This window comes from Gracilinanus agilis, chromosome 2 (genome assembly GCF_016433145.1).
Source record: "Gracilinanus agilis isolate LMUSP501 chromosome 2, AgileGrace, whole genome shotgun sequence".
NCBI lineage: Eukaryota > Metazoa > Chordata > Mammalia > Didelphimorphia > Didelphidae > Gracilinanus > Gracilinanus agilis.
The window spans coordinates 710,408,057-710,426,695 of record NC_058131.1 but is presented as its reverse complement, the minus strand read 5'-3'; the positions used below and the strand labels follow the sequence as shown (position 1 = coordinate 710,426,695).

The 18,639-nt window shown below is 46.0% G+C and overlaps 1 protein-coding gene across 1 annotated transcript in view; it reads left to right on the top strand.

Annotated features, from left to right (window-relative positions):
* The window catches only part of BICC1 (BicC family RNA binding protein 1), a 228,461-nt gene that overhangs the window by 168,329 nt on the left and 41,493 nt on the right, over positions 1-18,639 (top strand). The window contains exon 4 of the mRNA XM_044659220.1: positions 15,904-15,983. Within this exon, the coding sequence (XP_044515155.1) occupies positions 15,904-15,983 (80 nt within the window). The remainder of the gene's footprint in view (positions 1-15,903; positions 15,984-18,639) is intronic.

The window sequence follows — 18,639 nt, the reverse complement described above, 5'->3', positions numbered from 1 at the left end:
AGGGCAGAAGATAAGGAGGTTTATGCTATAGGAGTTAAGGCATTTTGTCTTTGTCTAAATCTCCCACTCTTTTTCATGACGAGCCTCCTGTTTATTTTATCTTCTCTCACCCAGATTCTGCCTGAAATGCTGGATGTCTTCCTGGCTGGTCTACCAGTCTTTCTGGCTGCTTTTTCATCCCATCATTTCTGGGGGTTTAGCTGATTAAACAAACACTACTGATTCTCCAAGTGCAGGGCTTTATCTCTGAAAGACAGCAGGCACCTGTTGGTCTCACTGTCCTCTCCTACTGTCTCCATGCTCCACTCCCTTTCTTTCTTGCCTTGACTCTCTTCCTGGGAGCAGGCATGGAGATCTGCTTTTCCTTTGTATCCATCATTTTGGACTAGTTCCTCACATATAGCAGGCACTCCCAACTAGCCAGCTAAATGACTTCCCCTTGAGTAGATCCAGTATGATTTTCTCTGTTAAACCTTTAAGTCCTTCAGGACTTTGCCAGCCCATCTGGCCAGCTTCAATGGACCTGCCTCTCCCTCCTTCCTTCTGCATTCCCAAATAATTCCTGGTCAGAAAGTTCTGGTGGGACTTTGTTCACCTTTTCAAGTGAGCGTTGGGGGTCCTCAAGTTGAGAACTCCTTTCTCTCCAGCTCAGCCAATCCCAGAGTGAGTTCAAGTCAAAAATGGACCGTAGGAGGCCTTTGGGGCCATTTTCTCATTTTACAGATGGAGGACCCAAAGCTCAGAGACACAATTGATTGAGTGACAGAGGCAAGATTTGAAGGGGGAGGGGGATTCTGACTTCAGAGCTTCAGCTGCCCCCAGGCTGCCCATCAGTTTATGAGTGGAGTCAACATTGTCTCCATTTTTTTTCTGAGCGAAAGAGAGAGAACCCCTGACTTTCTTTATTGTACTATCATACTTCTCCATGACTCCTGAATGATAATAATAATGAGCCATTTTGTATAGGGTGTTAAGCTTTACCTAGTACTTCCTTCTGCACAACCCCATGAAGTAGGCAGAGCCAAGCCGATCCTTACTTGATTAAGGAAGACGATTGAGGTCTGGAGAGGGCAAATGATTTGCCAAGGTTGCCACAGGCGACAGAGCAGGGAATTCAAACCCGGCGTCTAGGACACCAAACCCAGTAGCACTTATCCTGCTACATCATTTTGAATTACTTGCTGCTCCACTTAATGGCTGAGAAAACTGAGGCCCATTGAAGAAATGCCATGACCAGAGTCACATAGTAAGTGACATGAGAGGGGATTTGAACCCACTTCCTGTCTCCAAATCGAGGTACACTCATTCTGCTACATTGGGGTATATTATGATCTCCATCCACTTACTAGATGAGGAAACCAAAGCCCCGGCCCTGATAAAACAAGGATCTGGGCCCAAGTGCCCTAAATCCAGACGCAGCCTTCATTTTGCTGTAGCATCCTTTCTTATTATCATTCTCATTTTACGGATGAGGAGCCGGGAGCTCAGAGAGACTTTCCCAAAGTTTGTGCCTAGCAAATGTAATAGTTGGCGCCTGGCCTGGCGCCCCAGCACTTTTGATGTCTTTTTCCTGTGGCCTTTGTATCTAGCCCCCTGTCCCACACCTTTGGCCAGTACCAGGCAGGTAGAATGAGCCAGCAGCCAAACGGGTAAGAAATGGGCGGCAAGTCTGGCCTTCCCGAGGACACCAGCCCGCTGAGTGTTCTATTTCCCGCCCTCTGTAGAAGGAAGGCAGTGTTGGGGTCCTCATGAAATCCACCCATATCTGGGTAGATCATAGATATTTGCAGAAACCTCACATACAGGCAAGTTGAGCTTCTCAGTTCTTAGCCTGTGTGTCCTTCTAATTTCCTCCCCATCAGGCCAGTACGGGGACTTTTTTTTTTTTCATCTTATAAAAAATAAGGTGAATAGGTAGTGTGGTGCATAGAGTGCCAGACCTGGAGTCTGGAGGACCAGGGTTCAAATTTGGCTTAAGATACTTCCTAAAACTGTGTGACCCTGGGCAAGTCACTTAACCCCTTTCCACTCTTCTGTCTTACAGCTGCTGTTAAGACAAAAGATGAGGATTTTTTTTTTAACTAAATGAAACGAGGCATACTTTTAATTTGCCCGTACGTTGGCCAACTGACGAACGTTCGAGGGGCGACCAGCGAAAGGAGAAAATCCTTGTGCTTTTTCAGTGAGGCGTTTGCCAGTCTTTTACTGGAAATTGAGATCAGTCTCAGAGTCAAAGGAGACAGCAAGCCTTTGGCAGTCCAGGCCCTCCTCCCAAATTCTTTCTGCTCCCTTCTGACTCTGCTACATTTTAGAATGAGAACTTAACTGGCTTCTCAATCTTTGCTGGAAAGCAGCATTCCCTGAAAAAGTCTGGAATCCATATTACTGGCGACAAAATAAATTAACTGTACATTTGCTTTCAGTTGTCTCTTTTTTCGGTCTTTGGGAATTATTTCCAGGCTGGTTTACTGAGCTGGCCAACCTTCCATCCCTCAGTAGTTGTCCAGCTCCCTCCCATCCTACCTGAGATGTTTAATGGGGAGTTATCTGACTTGTGCAAGGCTCTTGACAAAGAGAGGCTCATTTTCTTGGAGGGGGAATCCCATTTGGGTCCTAATCCACCATGGGCTGCAGCCAGGTAGACTCAGGGAGGAATGTACTTTTATGATCATGACTGTTGAGTCGCCCACTTAAAGGCATAATTATCAGAGGATACAGTGGAAAGAGCCCTGCCCTGGCTCCGACACCGAGTGTCTTAGATCAAATCCCTTTTCCATGCTTATAACTTGTGGGATTTGAGGTCAGTTACTTACCCGCCCTGGGCCACGTGTGTATAAAATAGGGGCGATGGTTGCATGAGACGGCCTCTCAGGTGACCCTTCTGCCTCTGAGTGCTCTCTTCTAAAAGCCCCTTCACCTTAGTGGGACTTAGCTTTCTCCTCTAGAAAATGACTGGATTGGAATGGACGACCCCTGGCATCCCTTCCATATCTAGAGCTAGGCTCTTCTGGCCCTAGATGGCACTGGAGCAAGGTGCCCTCTTCGTGAAGGACAGTGAGTGTCCCGGAGGGGAGTGAGTCATGGTTTAGGGCAGTGATGGGCAAACTATGGCCTGGAGGGCCGGATGCGACCCCCTGAAATGTTCTACAGTGTGACATTATTCCTAATGTGACGAATATACAATGAGCAGAATACAATATAATGAAACTTTGAAAGAGTTGCCTTAGAAACAGACTGACAGAGGAGCATTTCCTTTCCTTTGGCCCCCTCTTTAAAAAGTTTGCCCAGCACTGGTTTAGGGGATAAGGGCATTGTTTTGGAATCTGAAGGTAGGGGAGAGCAAGTACACTCACTGTCCATCGAGTGATGCGGTCCCATTACCAGACCTGGCGGAAAACCAGAAACCAGGCTTCTAGAAAGACTGCTGGAATTAATGGCCTGGGAAGAACTCCTGGCATTGATCTTTTTTTTTTTTTTTTTAAACCCTTGTGCTTCGGTGTATTGTCTCATAGGTGGAAGATTGGTAAGGGTGGGCAATGGGGTCAAGTGACTTGCCCAGGGTCACACAGCTGGGAAGTGTCTGAGGCCAGATTTGAACCTAGGACCTCCCATCTCTAGGCCTGACTCTCCATCCACTGAGCTACCCAGCTGCCCCTCCCTGGCATTGATCTTTGAAAAATCAAGGTGAATAAGCAGGAGAGGCAGACTGCTGGCCTGGAAAAGGGCACAGAACTCCCAGGGCATCCTACAAGTAGGCATGGAGGAGATGCTCTACTTACTTCAAGGAGACACACTGGTGTAAGGCAACGGCCAGGAGGAAAAACCTTGTTCGGGTGCTTTGTATACAATAGGCAGTTGATAAATGTGGTGTAGGAACTATCGATTAATAGGCATTTATTAAACACCGCCTCTCTGTGTCAGGCACAGTGCCAGACACGGGGGAAATCACAGGATCAGGGATTTAGAACTAGAAGAGACCTGAGATCCCACTTAGTCCAGCCTCCTCACTTTGGAGATGAGGAAACTGAGTCTCAGAGAAGTTGTACCTTTGTCACAGAGATAATATGTGCTTGAGGCCAGATTCTAACTCATGCCCCTCTGAATTGAAAGCACTCACCAATGCTTTTTCCACTTCCTAGACAAAAAAATGAAACAGGCCTTGCCTTCAGGTAGTCCTGGATCAGGAGTCAGCAAGACGAGTTCAAATCCCACCTCAGATATTTACTAGTTGGGTGATCCTGGTCAAGTCACGTCACATCCTCTGCCTCAGTTTCCTCATCTATAAAATAAGGTTAATAACAACACCTACTGCCAAGGTTGCTGTGAGGATCAAATGAGAAAATATTTGTAAAGTGCCTCACTGACCTTAGAATGCTCTGTAAAGTACTAGCTGTCATCATTAGCCATCGTGATCCCCAGGAAAGCTGTGTTCTTGTAGTCACCCACCTGGCTACCCTGCTATCTAGTTTATCCAAAGGCAAGACTATGTCCTTCCAAGGGTCTGTGCTTAGGAGGACATGAGCCATTTTTAGGGACTTTGTGGAGTCCAGATGCATCTCATCAAGAACCTCTTGTTAAAAAAGTTCATTTAAAAACCACAGATATTTTTTTCTGCTGCTTTTTTTCCAAAGGTACGCAGACATTAAATGGTCCTTTAAAATTTTTTGACAGTTAGGGGCAGCTGGGTAGCTCAGTGGAGTGAGAGCCAGGCCTAGAGACGGGAGGTCCTAGGTTCAAATCTGGCCTCAGACACTCCCCAGCTGTGTGACCCTGGGCAAGTCACTTGACCCCCATGGCCCACCCTTACCACTCTTCCACCTATGAGACAATACACCGAAGTACAAGGGTTTAAAAAAAAATACCAAAAAAAAAATTTTTTTTTGACAGTTTCTCGTTTGCTTACTGAAGGGCGGCTGGACCCCCCACTTGGTTTTCTTTGTTCCCCATCCCTGATATGATTGTGGTTGTAAGGAGGGGGACTTGCCCCTTGTCACAGTCTGCTGCTGCCTGACTCCCTCCATATGGGCCACCCATTTATCTGGTTTGGGGGTTGTTCTTTCATTCACTCAGCACATATGTCCTGAGCACCTACTGTGTGCTAAGTACCATAGAAGGCTCAGTGTTGGGTATAGAGAACTTTAGGCTTGGAATCAGGCCACCTTTAAAGTAGGGCGACACATTGTTGTCCGAGACTTACTGCCTCTTGGGGTAGACTCTAGTCAGGATTTTGAAACCAGATCCTCGGACCCTGAATGCATTGTTTTACTGGACAATAAGCCTGATGCTATTCTATTTCATCCCAGAGGAAGTAGCCAAATCGGTGAAGAAAAAGGAGAGAGAATGAGCATGTTCTGTACTGAGCACTTGAAAATCGGCTCATTCGATCCTCACAACAACCCTGGTGGATGAGTGCTATTATCATCCTCATTTTAAAGTTGAAGAAACTGAACAAGCAGAGATTAGTGACTTGCCCAAGGTCACACCGCTGGCAAGTGTCCGAGGCCAGATTGGAACTTAGTCTTCTAGCTCCAGGGCTAGTGCTCTATCCGCTCTGCCATTAGCTGCCTCCGAGATCTCAGCGAGGCCACCTATCTATCAGAAGGTCAGAATTTAAACTTCCAAACGAGCACCATTCTTGAAAAGAGTCTCTCAGGGAGGAGGCACGGAGCTTATTACAGTGATGCTGCCATTGCTCTCCAGAGTTTTGAGATGCCTCTGCTCACACTTACTTTTGAAGAGTTCAAAGCGCTGGTCTCATGGAGAGACACTCAAGAGACACCATTCTGTGCCACCCGAATCTCAGAGTTGGAAGGGAGCTCCAAAGCCGTCAGCTGCATCCCGTGGCTCAAGGAGAGATTTCTCTACAGGGCGCCTGACAGATTTGTTCCTGACCTGCGGCAGGACCTTCTGAGCTCCTGTTGGCCTGATAAGCCGTAGTTGGACGTACTGTACCTGGACCCCGACATTGTGATAACTTTTTGGTCCTCTTTGAGCTTGAAGCACAAGAGTAAGCAGCCAGCTGACCAATGGCCAATCCATCCTCTGCCTGGAGACATGCAGTGAGGGAGACTCCCTGCCCTAGAGGTGGCCCATTCCACTTTGGGCCAGGTCTGGCTGGTAGGAATCCTCCTCCGGCACGGAGACTTAATCCATCTCTTTTGGACTTCCATGTCTTGCTTTTCGTTTATCCCTCTAGGGCCAAGCAGAGCAAGTTCCATCTCTCCTCCACAAGGTGGCATTTTGGAGAGCACAAAAGGGTATCCTGTTTGTAAATTGCTTTGCAAAAATTAGAACTCTCCTTCAATACCAGCTATGGCGACCACGATGACCACCTCCCAGTGACTTCATCCGGAGCCTCTTCTAGCTAAGAATCAAGGCCTTTCTACTCTCAACAGTGCAGTGATCTGGGACAATCCCGAAACACTCGTTCATGACAGGGAATGCCAGCCTCTTCTGTTGGCGCTAGATGGATGTGGCTCAAAGCGGACTGTCTTTCACATCCGCGTACTTAGGGTTTTATTTGGGGGCTTTGGTTTTGTACGAGTGTGCTCTTACAACAAGGACCATAGGGAAGTATGCTTCGCATGATAATACATGTATGGCCTGGAAAAAAAAAAGTCATTGACTGGGGAAAAAATACAGAATCAAAGCTTTTCACTTTGTCCTTCCACTCCTTTCTATGACCGAATAGAGTGACTTTCCTAAAATGTGGAGTTCTTGGAGGTATTCATGAAAGGTTTTGTGTTCTCCTCTTGACAGAGGCATTTTGCCTCTGAACTTAGGAAGATCTTGAGTTCAAGTCCTTCCTCTACAACGTACCTCACTTGAACTTTGGCCGTCCCCGACAACACTTAAGATGAGAGGTTTCGGTGCAGGTGTTGATCTGTCTTGGTAGAAGGGTGGTTTGTTTTTTTTGTTTTGTTTTACCAGCATTTCCTATGAAAAGAAGAAAAAAAATTCATCACAGAATAATAATAGCTAGCATTTATGTAGCTATTTATGATTTGCATAGAGATTTACATATGTTAACTCATCTGATCCTCTAACTCTGGGAGGCAGATGTCGATATTATCTCCATTTTGAACATGAAGAAACTGAGAAAACAGAGGTTAAATGGCTCGTTCAGGGCCATACGTGGAGTATCAGAGGCATGATTTGAACTCGGGTCTTTCTCATACCTAGTCCAGCTCTCTCTTTTCTGCTTCTTGCCTGACACTTATTTGAATGTGCAAATTAGTTTGTTTTTCAAATACAGTGCCTCCGAACCTTTACTCGGTGCCTCCTTACAGCAAAGACTGAGCCAGGAGAGCAACATGCTTTGGCAAGTTCCAACAGGCTGAAAAGACAGAATATTGGCCTAGCTGAGGGTCCTGGCTTCCATGATCCAAGGTCCGGCCACATTGAGTTTGGCATGGCTCCTCACCAGACTAGCCACAGGGAGGTCCAGTTCTTGGCCACAGTAATTCTTAGAGACCATTTGTTGTCATGGAGGCCTTCCAATCAGCATCGATGGGGAACGATCCCACAGACAGAAGCATCCATCCTTGAAGGGGACCTATATTTGCTCTGCTCTCTAATTGGATCTGAGATCTCATCAATTTGTCCTTTCCCTCCACTGATGCAAAAAGTGATGAGAAGTAAAGAAATAGACTTGGTTAGAAACCAGCCCTCTTGCCTTCGGAGGTCCTCAAGTTTGTGCCTTAGAAGGAACAATGGAAGGCACTGGGAATATTTGACCTGGAGAAGAAGACTCAGGAGGGCCGCTATCTTCAGATTCGGAGGGCCCTTCTCTGGAAGAGGGATCAGATCTGTTTAGCTTGGCTGTAGTCTCATATAGTGCAACTGGGCACCCCTAATTGAAAATCCAGTTCCTTTCAGCTGTCTGTCAACATAATTAGGAACTGAGGCAGAGAAAGATTCCCCCCTAATTAGCATCCAAAAGGGAGTAGAATCCAGGTGTCTGAACTTCCAGCATCCAGATGTAGCCCACCAGATCTTGCTCATACAAAAACTCTGTGTGTGTGTGTGTGTGTGTGTGTGTGTGTGTGTGTGTGTGTGTGTTCGTGCTCACTTCAGACTTACTTTCCTAGATTGCCTAGACTGACTCTGAGCCCCAAAATAGGAATTTTTGCTTTCGATGAGCGTGACTCATGTGAAATCTAAGTTCATTTCCACCAAAGGGGAGATTTTGACCACAAGATCCGATAAGGGAAAGAAAAGAGCTCCCAGTTTCCTAAGAGTACTCAGACACATGTATGCTCACATATGGTGGGATAAATCTCTAGACTGGAAGGCCCAATGCCGGCATTCTCCTTCCTTTTGCTGGTTCGTTACAGCCTTTATATGGCTTCAGCGATGTTATGATGTGCCCCAGCCCCTTTGCCATGGAGCAGCATCTGCTCTACAGACCTGGAATCCCTGGGAGTTTCCTGGTGGACACAATATGACTGTGTTAATGACCAGCCATGACCCTAGACTCTGGAGCCTGCTCTCACTTGGCCAGTCTGCCTTTCGCGTGTTTCTCCATCACCACACAATAAAAATTCTCAAAGTAATGATTGATTCGTCCAAACGATGCAGTGTCTGGTTCAAGATAAGGGAGACAAAAGGGCTTGTTGACACGTGAGATTACATAAGATGGTTCTGGTTTGGTTACGTAAGGGGCTAGCGCGTCACTTCTCTCCATGTGTGTGCCTTGTATTCCATACTTCGGAGATGAAGTCTTTTCCTGCTTGCCTTACTCCCCTCCAGCAGAGTTCAGAGGGCCACCTTTCCCTTCTTTCCATGTTTATTAGAACTGTTGGGAAGCTGGGATCTGTTTGCTTTTATTCATTAGAGCTTTCCAGAATGATTGTGGCCCAGTTTCGCTTGTTGGTGGGGATGGCCTTAGATTTCAGATGGATCACTCTCACAGTGAAAGCAAAGATCCTTATTTCAGGGCTTAGGGTCAGTTTAGGCAATTTAGGGAAAGTAAATCCCCCTTTTACCTTTGAAGCAAGTGAGAAAGGAAGAAAGAAGAAGGAAGGAAGGAAGGAAGAAGGAAGGAAGAAAGAAAAAGAAGAAAGAAAGGAAGGAAGAAAGAAAGAAAAAGAAGGAAAGAAGGAAGGAAGAAAGAAAGAAAAAGAAGGAAGGAAGGAAGGAAGAAAGAAAGAAAAAGAAGGAAGGAAGGAAGGAAGAAAGAAAGAAAAAGAAGGAAGGAAGGAAGGAAGAAAGAAAGAAAAAGAAGGAAGGAAGGAAGGAAGAAAGAAAGAAAGAAAGAAAGGGAGGAAGGGAGGGAGGAAGGAAGGAAGGAAGGAAGAAAGAAAAAGAAGGAAGGAAGGAAGAAAGAAAGAAAGAAATATGAGCCATTTTTTCCCTTTTCCTCTTCCTTTCCTCTTTGGCTTTTATCTCTAATCTTGAGAACTGATGTATTTATGAACCTTCAGGATGAGGAAGATACGTTAGGTGAGCTTAATGTGAGAACACCAGGCCAATGATTGGGGCTTGAAGAGTGGGTTTGATGATGGGCATCAGTCTGGGCGTGGACCTGCCAGTGCCAGTGCCCATTTAGCATTTGGTCACTAGATGGCAATCTTCTCCTTGGAAAGAAGTCCTGCTTTTCTTCGAGCCCCCATTTTCCCACTGGACTTTTTGTTTTGGTCTCTGGGAATCTGATTCAGTATTTTTTCTTTGTCAAGTGCACCATTTGTATTTTTACAGGCATATAGACCTGGAATTTGGGATATGTAGCTGAGGCACAAGAACCTTCAAAATAATCTAATCTTATACCTAATTTTATAGATGAGAAGTGCTTGCTCAGGGAGGCAGCTTTTGAAACCAGATTCCCAGATCCCGAATCCATTGTTTCTTTGGACAAAAAGCCTGGCGCTCTTCTCTTGAGGGGCAGTTTTAAGGTCTGATGGGAACTGAGCCAGCTCTTCTATGGCAAGCTGTGTGCCTTGGGCGAGTCACCTCCTTTCCTGACTGTCAGTTTTCTCATCTGTAAAATGAGGAGCTGAGACACTTTCATCTCGAAAACTAGGACCCTGCGGTCTCATCGGAGGGGTCTCTTGTTCTCTCCTGTGCTGCAGAGCAGATGACACGCTCTCCACAGCTTTCATCCTGTGGGAGTCTGGTCCGTGTCATGGAAATTTTAATTTGATTTGTAAATTGTCAGGATTTGATGATGAATGAACAGCTACTGAGTAACTGGTGTTACTGGAGAGACCGTGTGGTACTCTGGGAATAACAGTAGTCATAATAACAGCTAACATTTATATATGGGGCAGCAAGATGGCACCAGAGGGCATTGAGTGCCACTCCTGGAGTCAGGAAGACTCATCTTCCTGAATTCAAGTCTAGTTTCAGATGCTTCATTAGCTGTGGAACCCTGGGCAAGTCACTTCACCCTGTTTGCCTCAGTTTCCTCATCTGTAAAGTGAGCTGGAGAAAGACATAGCAAACCGTACCAGTATCTTTGCCAAGAAAACCCCCATTTGGGGCATGAAGAGTCAGACATGCCTGAATCTCCTGAACAATAAGCAATACCAAAACAACATTTATCTGGCACGTGTGGATTGTGCCTTTGGAGCTTCACAACAAACCCTGCGAAATTGATGCTCTTATTCGCTCCATTTGTAGTTGAGGAAACTCAGGCAGTCAGAGCTTAAAATGACTTGTCTAGAATTCCAAAGCTAATTAAGTGCTTGAGGCACTCGGATCCGGTCCTGCCTAATGCTTTATTTCACATAACCATCTAGCTGCCATCAGAACCTGAGGATGTAAACCACAAGACTTGGGTTCAAATTCTGACCCTACCTCCTTATTTCCTGTGTTCCCTTGGGTATACTAACAGCTAACGTTTATGTGGAGGTGCAAGATTGGCTGAGTTCTTAGAGCTAGGTGGGGCCTTACCGATCATACAAAGCATATAAAGGGCTTTGGGGAGGGGAAGAGAAGGGAATCAACATTTATCTGGCACTACCTCCTTGCTGCTGAGCATTTTACCAACTTTAAAGTACTATAGAAATACGAATTGTTGTTAATGATCTCATTTGATCTTCACAATTCTGGTATTATTGTCCCCATTTTACAGATGAGGAAATTGAGGCATAAAAAGACTACTAATAATGTTAGTGCTTGTGTAGCACCTACTCTATGCTAGCCATCATGCTCAATGCTTTACAGACATTATCTCAGTTGACCCTCACAACAGTTGTGGGAGGTCCTTCCTGTTATTATCTCCATTTTCTTGTTGTTGAACCACTTCAGTTATATCTGACTCTTGATGTCCCTATCTGGAGTTCTCTTGGCAAAAATGATAGAGTGATTTGCCATTTCCTTCTCTAATTCATTTTAAAGATGAGGCAACTGAGGCAAATGGGGTTAAATGACTTGCCCAGGTCATACAGCTACTGAGGGTCTGAATCAGGATTTGAATTCAGATCTTCCTGATTTCAGAACCAGTCCTCTGTGAACTAACTATGGCACCACCTCACTGCCTAGACATGCTCTTTTCGGGGCCTCACTTTCCCCATGTGTGAAATGAACAGTTTGTGTTAAATGATCTCTAAGCCTTTTCTGACTCTCAGCAAACACATTGGGTGGGGATACAGAAACAGAACGGAAACCATCCCTGCCCTCATTCTGTCCTGGAGAAAACATGTACAAATGCTCATAAATGCACAATCGATTTTTAAAACTCCTCGGCATTTTTGAGGGGAAGGGACTCGAAACTGGCAGGCTTGGGAAAGGCTTCGTGGAGCAGTTGACATTTAAGCTGCATTTTGAAGACAATGAGGGATTCTATCCTGTAGACACCCTCTTGGACGTGGGCCCTGGAATCAGCTGGATGCAAGTGATACGAGTGTGGAGATGTGCCGCTAAGACTTAAGAGCACCTTGGCCACCTGAGGACATTTTTGTGGTTGGCTCTCCGGGATCAGAATGGCAGCAGCCCTCCTGAACTTCAGCCAGAGTAGAAGGCTGGAGGAAGGGCGGCCTGAGCCCCTTATCCCGTGGAATACAGATGTTTCTTTCCACTGCTGGGTCCGAGAACACTTGTGATGAAGGACAAACGGCATTTGTTGTCAGTGGTTTGAGGGCAATTCTTCTGGGAGCTGGTGTGAGCTCTAAAAACTGACGTGAATCTTTGTTGTGTGTGGATTAGGCAGGAAACAGGATGGGCATAAGGGGGAGTGGAAGTCTGGGAAGCTTCTGAGGACTGATCCACACTTCCAGAGTGCTCTCTGCTTTTCTGATGTCTTTGACAGTGAAGCAGGTGGGACGCGGTCTCAGCAGAACGTAAAGCCCTTGAGGGCAAAGGCTTTGGATCAGTATTGGATCAGTAGCAAAGATCCTGCCACATACAGAGTACTTCAGAAGTGTCTGTTGAACGATTGGTTCATTTTGTTGTTGGTTAGCCCTGTGTCTGACTCTTTGTGCCTCATCTGAGATTTTCTTGGCACAGATATTGGTTTGCCATTTCCTTCTCCAGCTTATTTTACAGATGAGGAAATGGAGACAAATGGGGTCACATAACTAGTAAATGTCTGAGGCTGGATTTGAACTCAGAAGGTGAGTCTTCCTGACTCCAAGGCCAATACTGTATTCACTGTGCTGTGTAACTGCCCTTTATTCTCATTTTACAGATGTGGACCCTGAGACAAAGTCTTGCTTTGGCACTTAAAAGGCCACGGGTAGATAGGGCCTGGCGTCCACTTGAATTTAGATATGCTGACTCTTATTTGAGTTCTTTTGGCTCTAAAACCTCCTAAGATCCTTGTCTTTGAGGAGGGCAGGGTCTGAGTGAGAGTCTCTGGTGGACTTGCCCATTGTTCATATGAGGTTTTTCTAGTGTCTTCTATATGCATATCTGAGTATACATACCGCCCTCTGTCTGTGACTGTCTGTCTACCTATCTCTCAGTTTCTTGGGAGAGATAATCTTTGAAAGCACCTTGGCGGTAGCTCGTTGAACCCTGGAGATGTGGAAAATGGCCTTTTAATTAATTTTTTGCCCTCTTTCCCTCCATGAAGGCACGTGTTTTCTTCATACAAGTATTTTCCAGAGCTCCTAGCTCATTTTTTTTTTTTTTTGCATATGGAAGATGCTTTCTAAATGGTCAGTTAGTGGTGAGTGAGAAGCAAAGGGCATTGAAGGACCCACCCAGACCTGGGCTCTGCTCGAGTGACCATCTTGGGATGGTAGAGTCCTTATTGCCTGGGTGATCTAAGGGTATCCGTTTCTGACCTTCTGCTTACTTAGCTGTGAACCCCTCACTGGCTGTGGGATTGTGGCAGGGGCCTGGAGCACGTTTCTCCATCAGTGTCCTCTTCCTCGCCCGTCTTGGCCGCTCTGCCATTGAAAAGCCTGTTGGCTTGGGCAGAAAGAAGTGAAAATGGCAGCCTTGAGAGCAGAGGCTCTTTTTGCCCGGCTCTTAGGAAGGGCTTCATAAATGCTTGCTAGCTGACCTGCCAAGTGACCAGAAGACTTGGAAACCATTGATTTAGAAGAGCAGGGCTTGGTGGCTTAGGAATATCACCTTGGCAACCTTTACTGGATCAGCCCTGATCTGGGGAAAAGCTGCCGAAAGGGGGACATGGGCTCACTTGTGCTTTACATGAAGCTCTTGGAATTTCTGAAGGGAGAACATTGGCCCAGATGGCCATTGAAGTCTCTTCTGGTTCCACGTCTGTGACCTGGCGTCCTCATGCACCTCTATGGCTCTCTCTGTCTCTCTCTCCCATCTGTGCTTATGGGAGAAAACATGCCAGACGTTGTTGGGCTAGAAATCAGGAAGACCCCGAGTAAGTAATCTAACTCCTTTGTGCCTTAGATTGTGCCTTAGATCTGTCTCTGTCTCTGTCTCTGTCTCTGTCTCTGTCTCTGTCTCTGTCTCTGTCTATCTGTCTCTCCCCTTTCCAACCACCCCCTAGTGAAATCATGGATCTTCAGCTGTAATTAACGTGTGTGTGCCCATATTAGTCTATTGTTGAGGGGTATCTAAACTCCCCCTAGATGATAACTAGGTAGTGACAATTCCAAGGTACAAAAGCATGCGTGTGTGTGTGTACACACACACACACACACACACACACACACACACACACACACACACATACGCATACTCTTTTTGTAGTTGTTTAGTCATTTCAGTTGTGTCTGACTCTTCTGACCTTATTTAGGGTTTTCTTGGCAAAGATCCTGGACAGGTTTGCTATTTCCTTCTTGAGATCATTTACAGATGAGGAAACTGAGGCAGAGAGGGTTAAATGACTTGCCCAGGATCACACAGCTAATTACTATATGAGTCTGGATTTGAACTCAGATCTTCTTGCCTCCAGGCTTGGTGCTTTATCTACTGTGCCACCTAGCTGTCCACTTCCACACACACAGACTCAAACCCCAAACCAGTCCCCCTTTACCAAAGCCCTCCTCCAATCTAATACCATTTGTTATGGGATGCAGCGATGGCCTGGAGCCCCAGGTCTGGCAGACCCAACTGAGGTTTGAGACTTGCTTTAGGCCTTTTGTTAGATTGGACTGTCCATCGTCCGAGGCATCGTCCTAGGCCGGGGTAGAGAGGTTCAGCACCAGCTGGACTGAGTGCAGGGGTAGAGTTCAGGGCAGTCACGCATGTGGGTGAATAAAATAAAACATCTTCATCAGTGGATCCTCCCAGAAATTTGGCATTTCCCTCCATTATTAAAAGTTTGCTTTTGAGAGGAGTTCTGCAGACTTCACCAAGCAACCAAAGCAAGGCAGCAGGCATTTATCCATCACTTACTGTGTGCCAGACCCAATGCAAAGCAAAACAAATACAAGCCAAAAGAAAGAAGGTCCCTCCTAGGAGTTTCTATCTTAATGGAGGATGACAAAAGGGGACGTGAAAAAGCATCAGAGAAAGGGAAGGCACCCACCAGAGGGCCATGGTGTCAAAGGCTGAAGAGTCAAGAGGGGATCAAAATGGAGGTCCTGGGAGGAACTCACTGATGGTGGAGGGAGACTGGCAGGGAGGGATGTTCCATAGTAAGAAGGTGAGCATGGATGTGCCTGGTGAAGGAGTTCTTCATGGATGGACGTTTAATCAAGAGGCGTCAGGCTCAGAGGGAACTTCTAGGGTGAGATGGTGGCAGAGCCATGGAGGCAAAGTTAGGAAAGTCAGAGGCACAGCCAGTGGGGCCAGAGTACCACCTAGTGCCTCAGGGTTCCATGATACACATAAATACCATTAAGAACACTTGTCCTAGAGGGACGGGACAGGACCGACATCGGTGTTGGAAATCCCCGCAACAGCCAAGTCTTCGATTCCTGAAGCATCCAGACAAGTCAGGGCCAGTATAAGCCTATTTGTGTGACCGTGAACTCAGCAGCACCTTTGGCCTAAGGACATTCTGTCCCATGATGTCCATCTTGACTTGATCATCTCCTGGTCTTTGTGTATTTCATGTGAGAAGAGAGTATCCCTATTTTTTTTTTTTTGGAAACCGAATGAAATAAGATGATTGTGACTTCCCAGAATGGGGAGACATTTGTGGTGGTGGTGGGGCATTTGGAGGCTGGCCAAATTCTAGCTCTATGAAGCAGGGATACAACTTGACAAAGCCTTGTTAAGGATGGGTTTATTAAATTGTAAAAGCTGTGTTTTATTGTTACTGATCAATGTGAGTCAGCCATCTTGATGATGGAGAACAGACAATGGAACAAACCCCTCTTCTCCCATGAGAGAGATTGGGGCTGTTTCTGGGTTTTACTCAGTTGCTTTCTTGTTAGTAAAAGGGGAGGATTTGGGGATGATGGGGTGGGGGGTGAGGAAACTGGGGCTGTAAAGACCAAGGGCATCAATAAACCTTGGTAAAATAGTCAGAATCCAAGAACTGGTGGGGAGGGGTTCACGTGTGTCATTTTCTTTTCTCTCTTGTAGATCCTCATATTAAGGTTTCTGGAAAGAAGGAAAATGTTAAGGAAGCCAAGGAAAAGATCATGTCTGTCTTGGACACCAAAGTAAGTCTGTGTGTTGCTATCCCTTGGGAGAAAACCTCTGTGAGAAAGATAAGTCGGAGTAAGGGGGCCATGAGTTTTAAAGGAGGAGCCTTCCCTGGTTCCTTTTTATCAGGCAAGATAGAATCCCTAATTTCCCTTTTCTAGGAAGATTCTCTAGGGTGGGGCATTCCTTGGATTTCTTAGGAATAAAGGAATGAGTATGGAGGTCTGGGGAACAGATCTGAGCCTCAATTCAAAACCCAGAAATAGGAATAATTCAGTATATTTGAAATAAATCCTCTCAACAAGTCAGAGTAAAGGGATCATGGGTTTAAAGGATGTGCTTCCGCTCAGGACAAAGCTCTTTCTAAACAATCTCTGAGTCTTACAACAACTCAGTATTTCTGATATTCTTATTCTCATTTTATAGGTGAGGAGCCTGAGGGTTAGTTAGAGAGGTGAATGGTCTGATCATACAGAGGCAGGATTGGAATCCAGTTCTTTATGATTGTAAGTTCAGTACTGTATACACTAGACACATTGTCTCTACATGGCCTCCTGCCAAGAGGAAACCAAGTGGATTGACTTCCAATGTGTTAGATTAGAGAGGAACCTTAGAGCCAACATCAGCATTTTATAACTGAGGAAACTGAGGTCCTGACATGAAGTGACTCTCCCAGGGTCACATTGGTAATGGACCAATTCATCTATCTCCTTAGCTGTTTTTGCATTTCTAGATGTCTTCTGGACAGTTCCAGGTGAATGTCTTATTAGCTCCTTAAGCTTAAACAGTCCCAAACGGAATGAATGGACTTTGCTTTTTAGGTTAGCCAGACCCAAGACACGAGAACTCCTCAGTCATCACCTTTGACCTTTCTCCTCTCACCCTGGAAATCTTGCCAGTTACCAGGTCCTGTCCATTCTGCCTCCCCAACACCAATCACTTCTGACGCCCCGCCATCTAGTTATTGTCCAGCCTCTGAACTGGTCTCCGTGTCTCTGGCCTTTGCTTTGTCTCATCCATCCCTTCCCCAGCTGCCAACATCTTCCTTCTCATGCCATGATCTAATCGGGCTGCCCCCCTTTAGTGACTCTCCTCAGCCTGGCATGGAAGGCCCTCTTGTAGCCTGGTTACAAACCTCCTTTCTGGCCTAATTTCCTGTTAAACCCCTTCTCTCACATGACCTTCCATGAGGCACCATGATGGAGTCAGGAGAAGACTGGAGAGGAGGGAGAGAGGAATGCCCATTGTTTGATGAGGGAGGACCGAGGCTAGATGTATGGGTTTACATGGATGATGGTGGTAAGGATTAGAAAGGAGATATCTCTTTCCCTGGAAAATAGGAAGGGAGAAGGACTAGGCAAATGCTCTGAAGTCTGAGGGTGTATAGTGGAAAGAAAGTCCTTTAAAAGACTAATCTGTAGGAAATTATACCTATGATCAATGGCAGAGTGAGGGAGAAGGTCATTCGGTGGAGCGAGAGGAGGGAGAGGAGAGAAGGACTGGGCAAGACTGGGAAGAGGTGCTCATTGGAATGCCATTAGGTGGAGATGAGAACCGGTCTTCCAGGGAGGGTGGTGTGGGCTCATGCTCTGTCTTTGACAAGGGGTAGCTTGTGGCCGAAGACCTGCTATGCAACCTCTTGGTGTTCCCAGATGACTCTCGAAGACAGTAGGAGAGAGTCCTCATCTGGACAAGACTTCAGCAGAGAGAGAGAGAGAGAGAGAGAGAGAGAGAGAGAGAGAGAGAGAGAGAGAGAGAGAGAGAGAGAGAGAGAGAGAAAGGATTGAAAGGATTGCTGAGCAGGTTAGGGGGCACTAATCTATACTGAGTAAAAGGGAGGAGGTCGCCATGTTCCGCTGATGCGTGTAGCATGGAAGGAAGAGAGAACGTGGACGGGGCAGTGATGTGTGTGGATGGTCTACTGATATGTGTAGATATGGGCCAGTGATGTGTGTGGGTTGTCCATTGATAGAATGAGAGTTTTCTGGTAGGCTGAAGTGGCAGGAAATCAATACTAAATCAATAAGCATTGATAATCAATAAGAAATAATATACTCAGGAGGGTAAGAGTGATGATTTAGGGTGGTGATGGGCACATTGAGATGACTGGCCTTTGGGTCCAGGAGATGCCAGCTAATGGTGGAGGAGGAGTGTGCTTGCCTGAAGGCAGATTTAGGAGGAATAAGGGCCTAGAAGAGTGGGGAGCAGGTGAGATTTGTGGTTGGGGGAAAGGGAGCTCCAGGCTTGAGGATCTCAGAGGTGGTGCCAGTGGTCCGGGTGATTTGTGTTAATGTTTTAAGGGAATCAGATTCAACCCCTGAGAAGTCAGGAAGTTTATGAAGAAGTCTATGGTTTCCCTCTTAGACTTCACAGTATTGGGCTTTTTATTTAGTCTGTGAAAGACTGCGTGATGGTAGAAAAAATATTTTGATCCTCTTGTAAGTGACCAAAGACAGATGAGCTAGACATATTCTTTTACATATTATAACTCTTATGACCTGTAAAGGATAGACAGAGTCTCTCATGATGAGACTCTAGGAGACTCTTTCTTAGGTCTTTGATTGAAAATTTTGATTTAAATGCCAGTAATTTGGCTTTCATTCTTATTTACCCCATGTGGCAGTTGTAGTGTTACCTTCTGTGTGGGAGCTCTCCCTATGTGCCTCTCTCTCT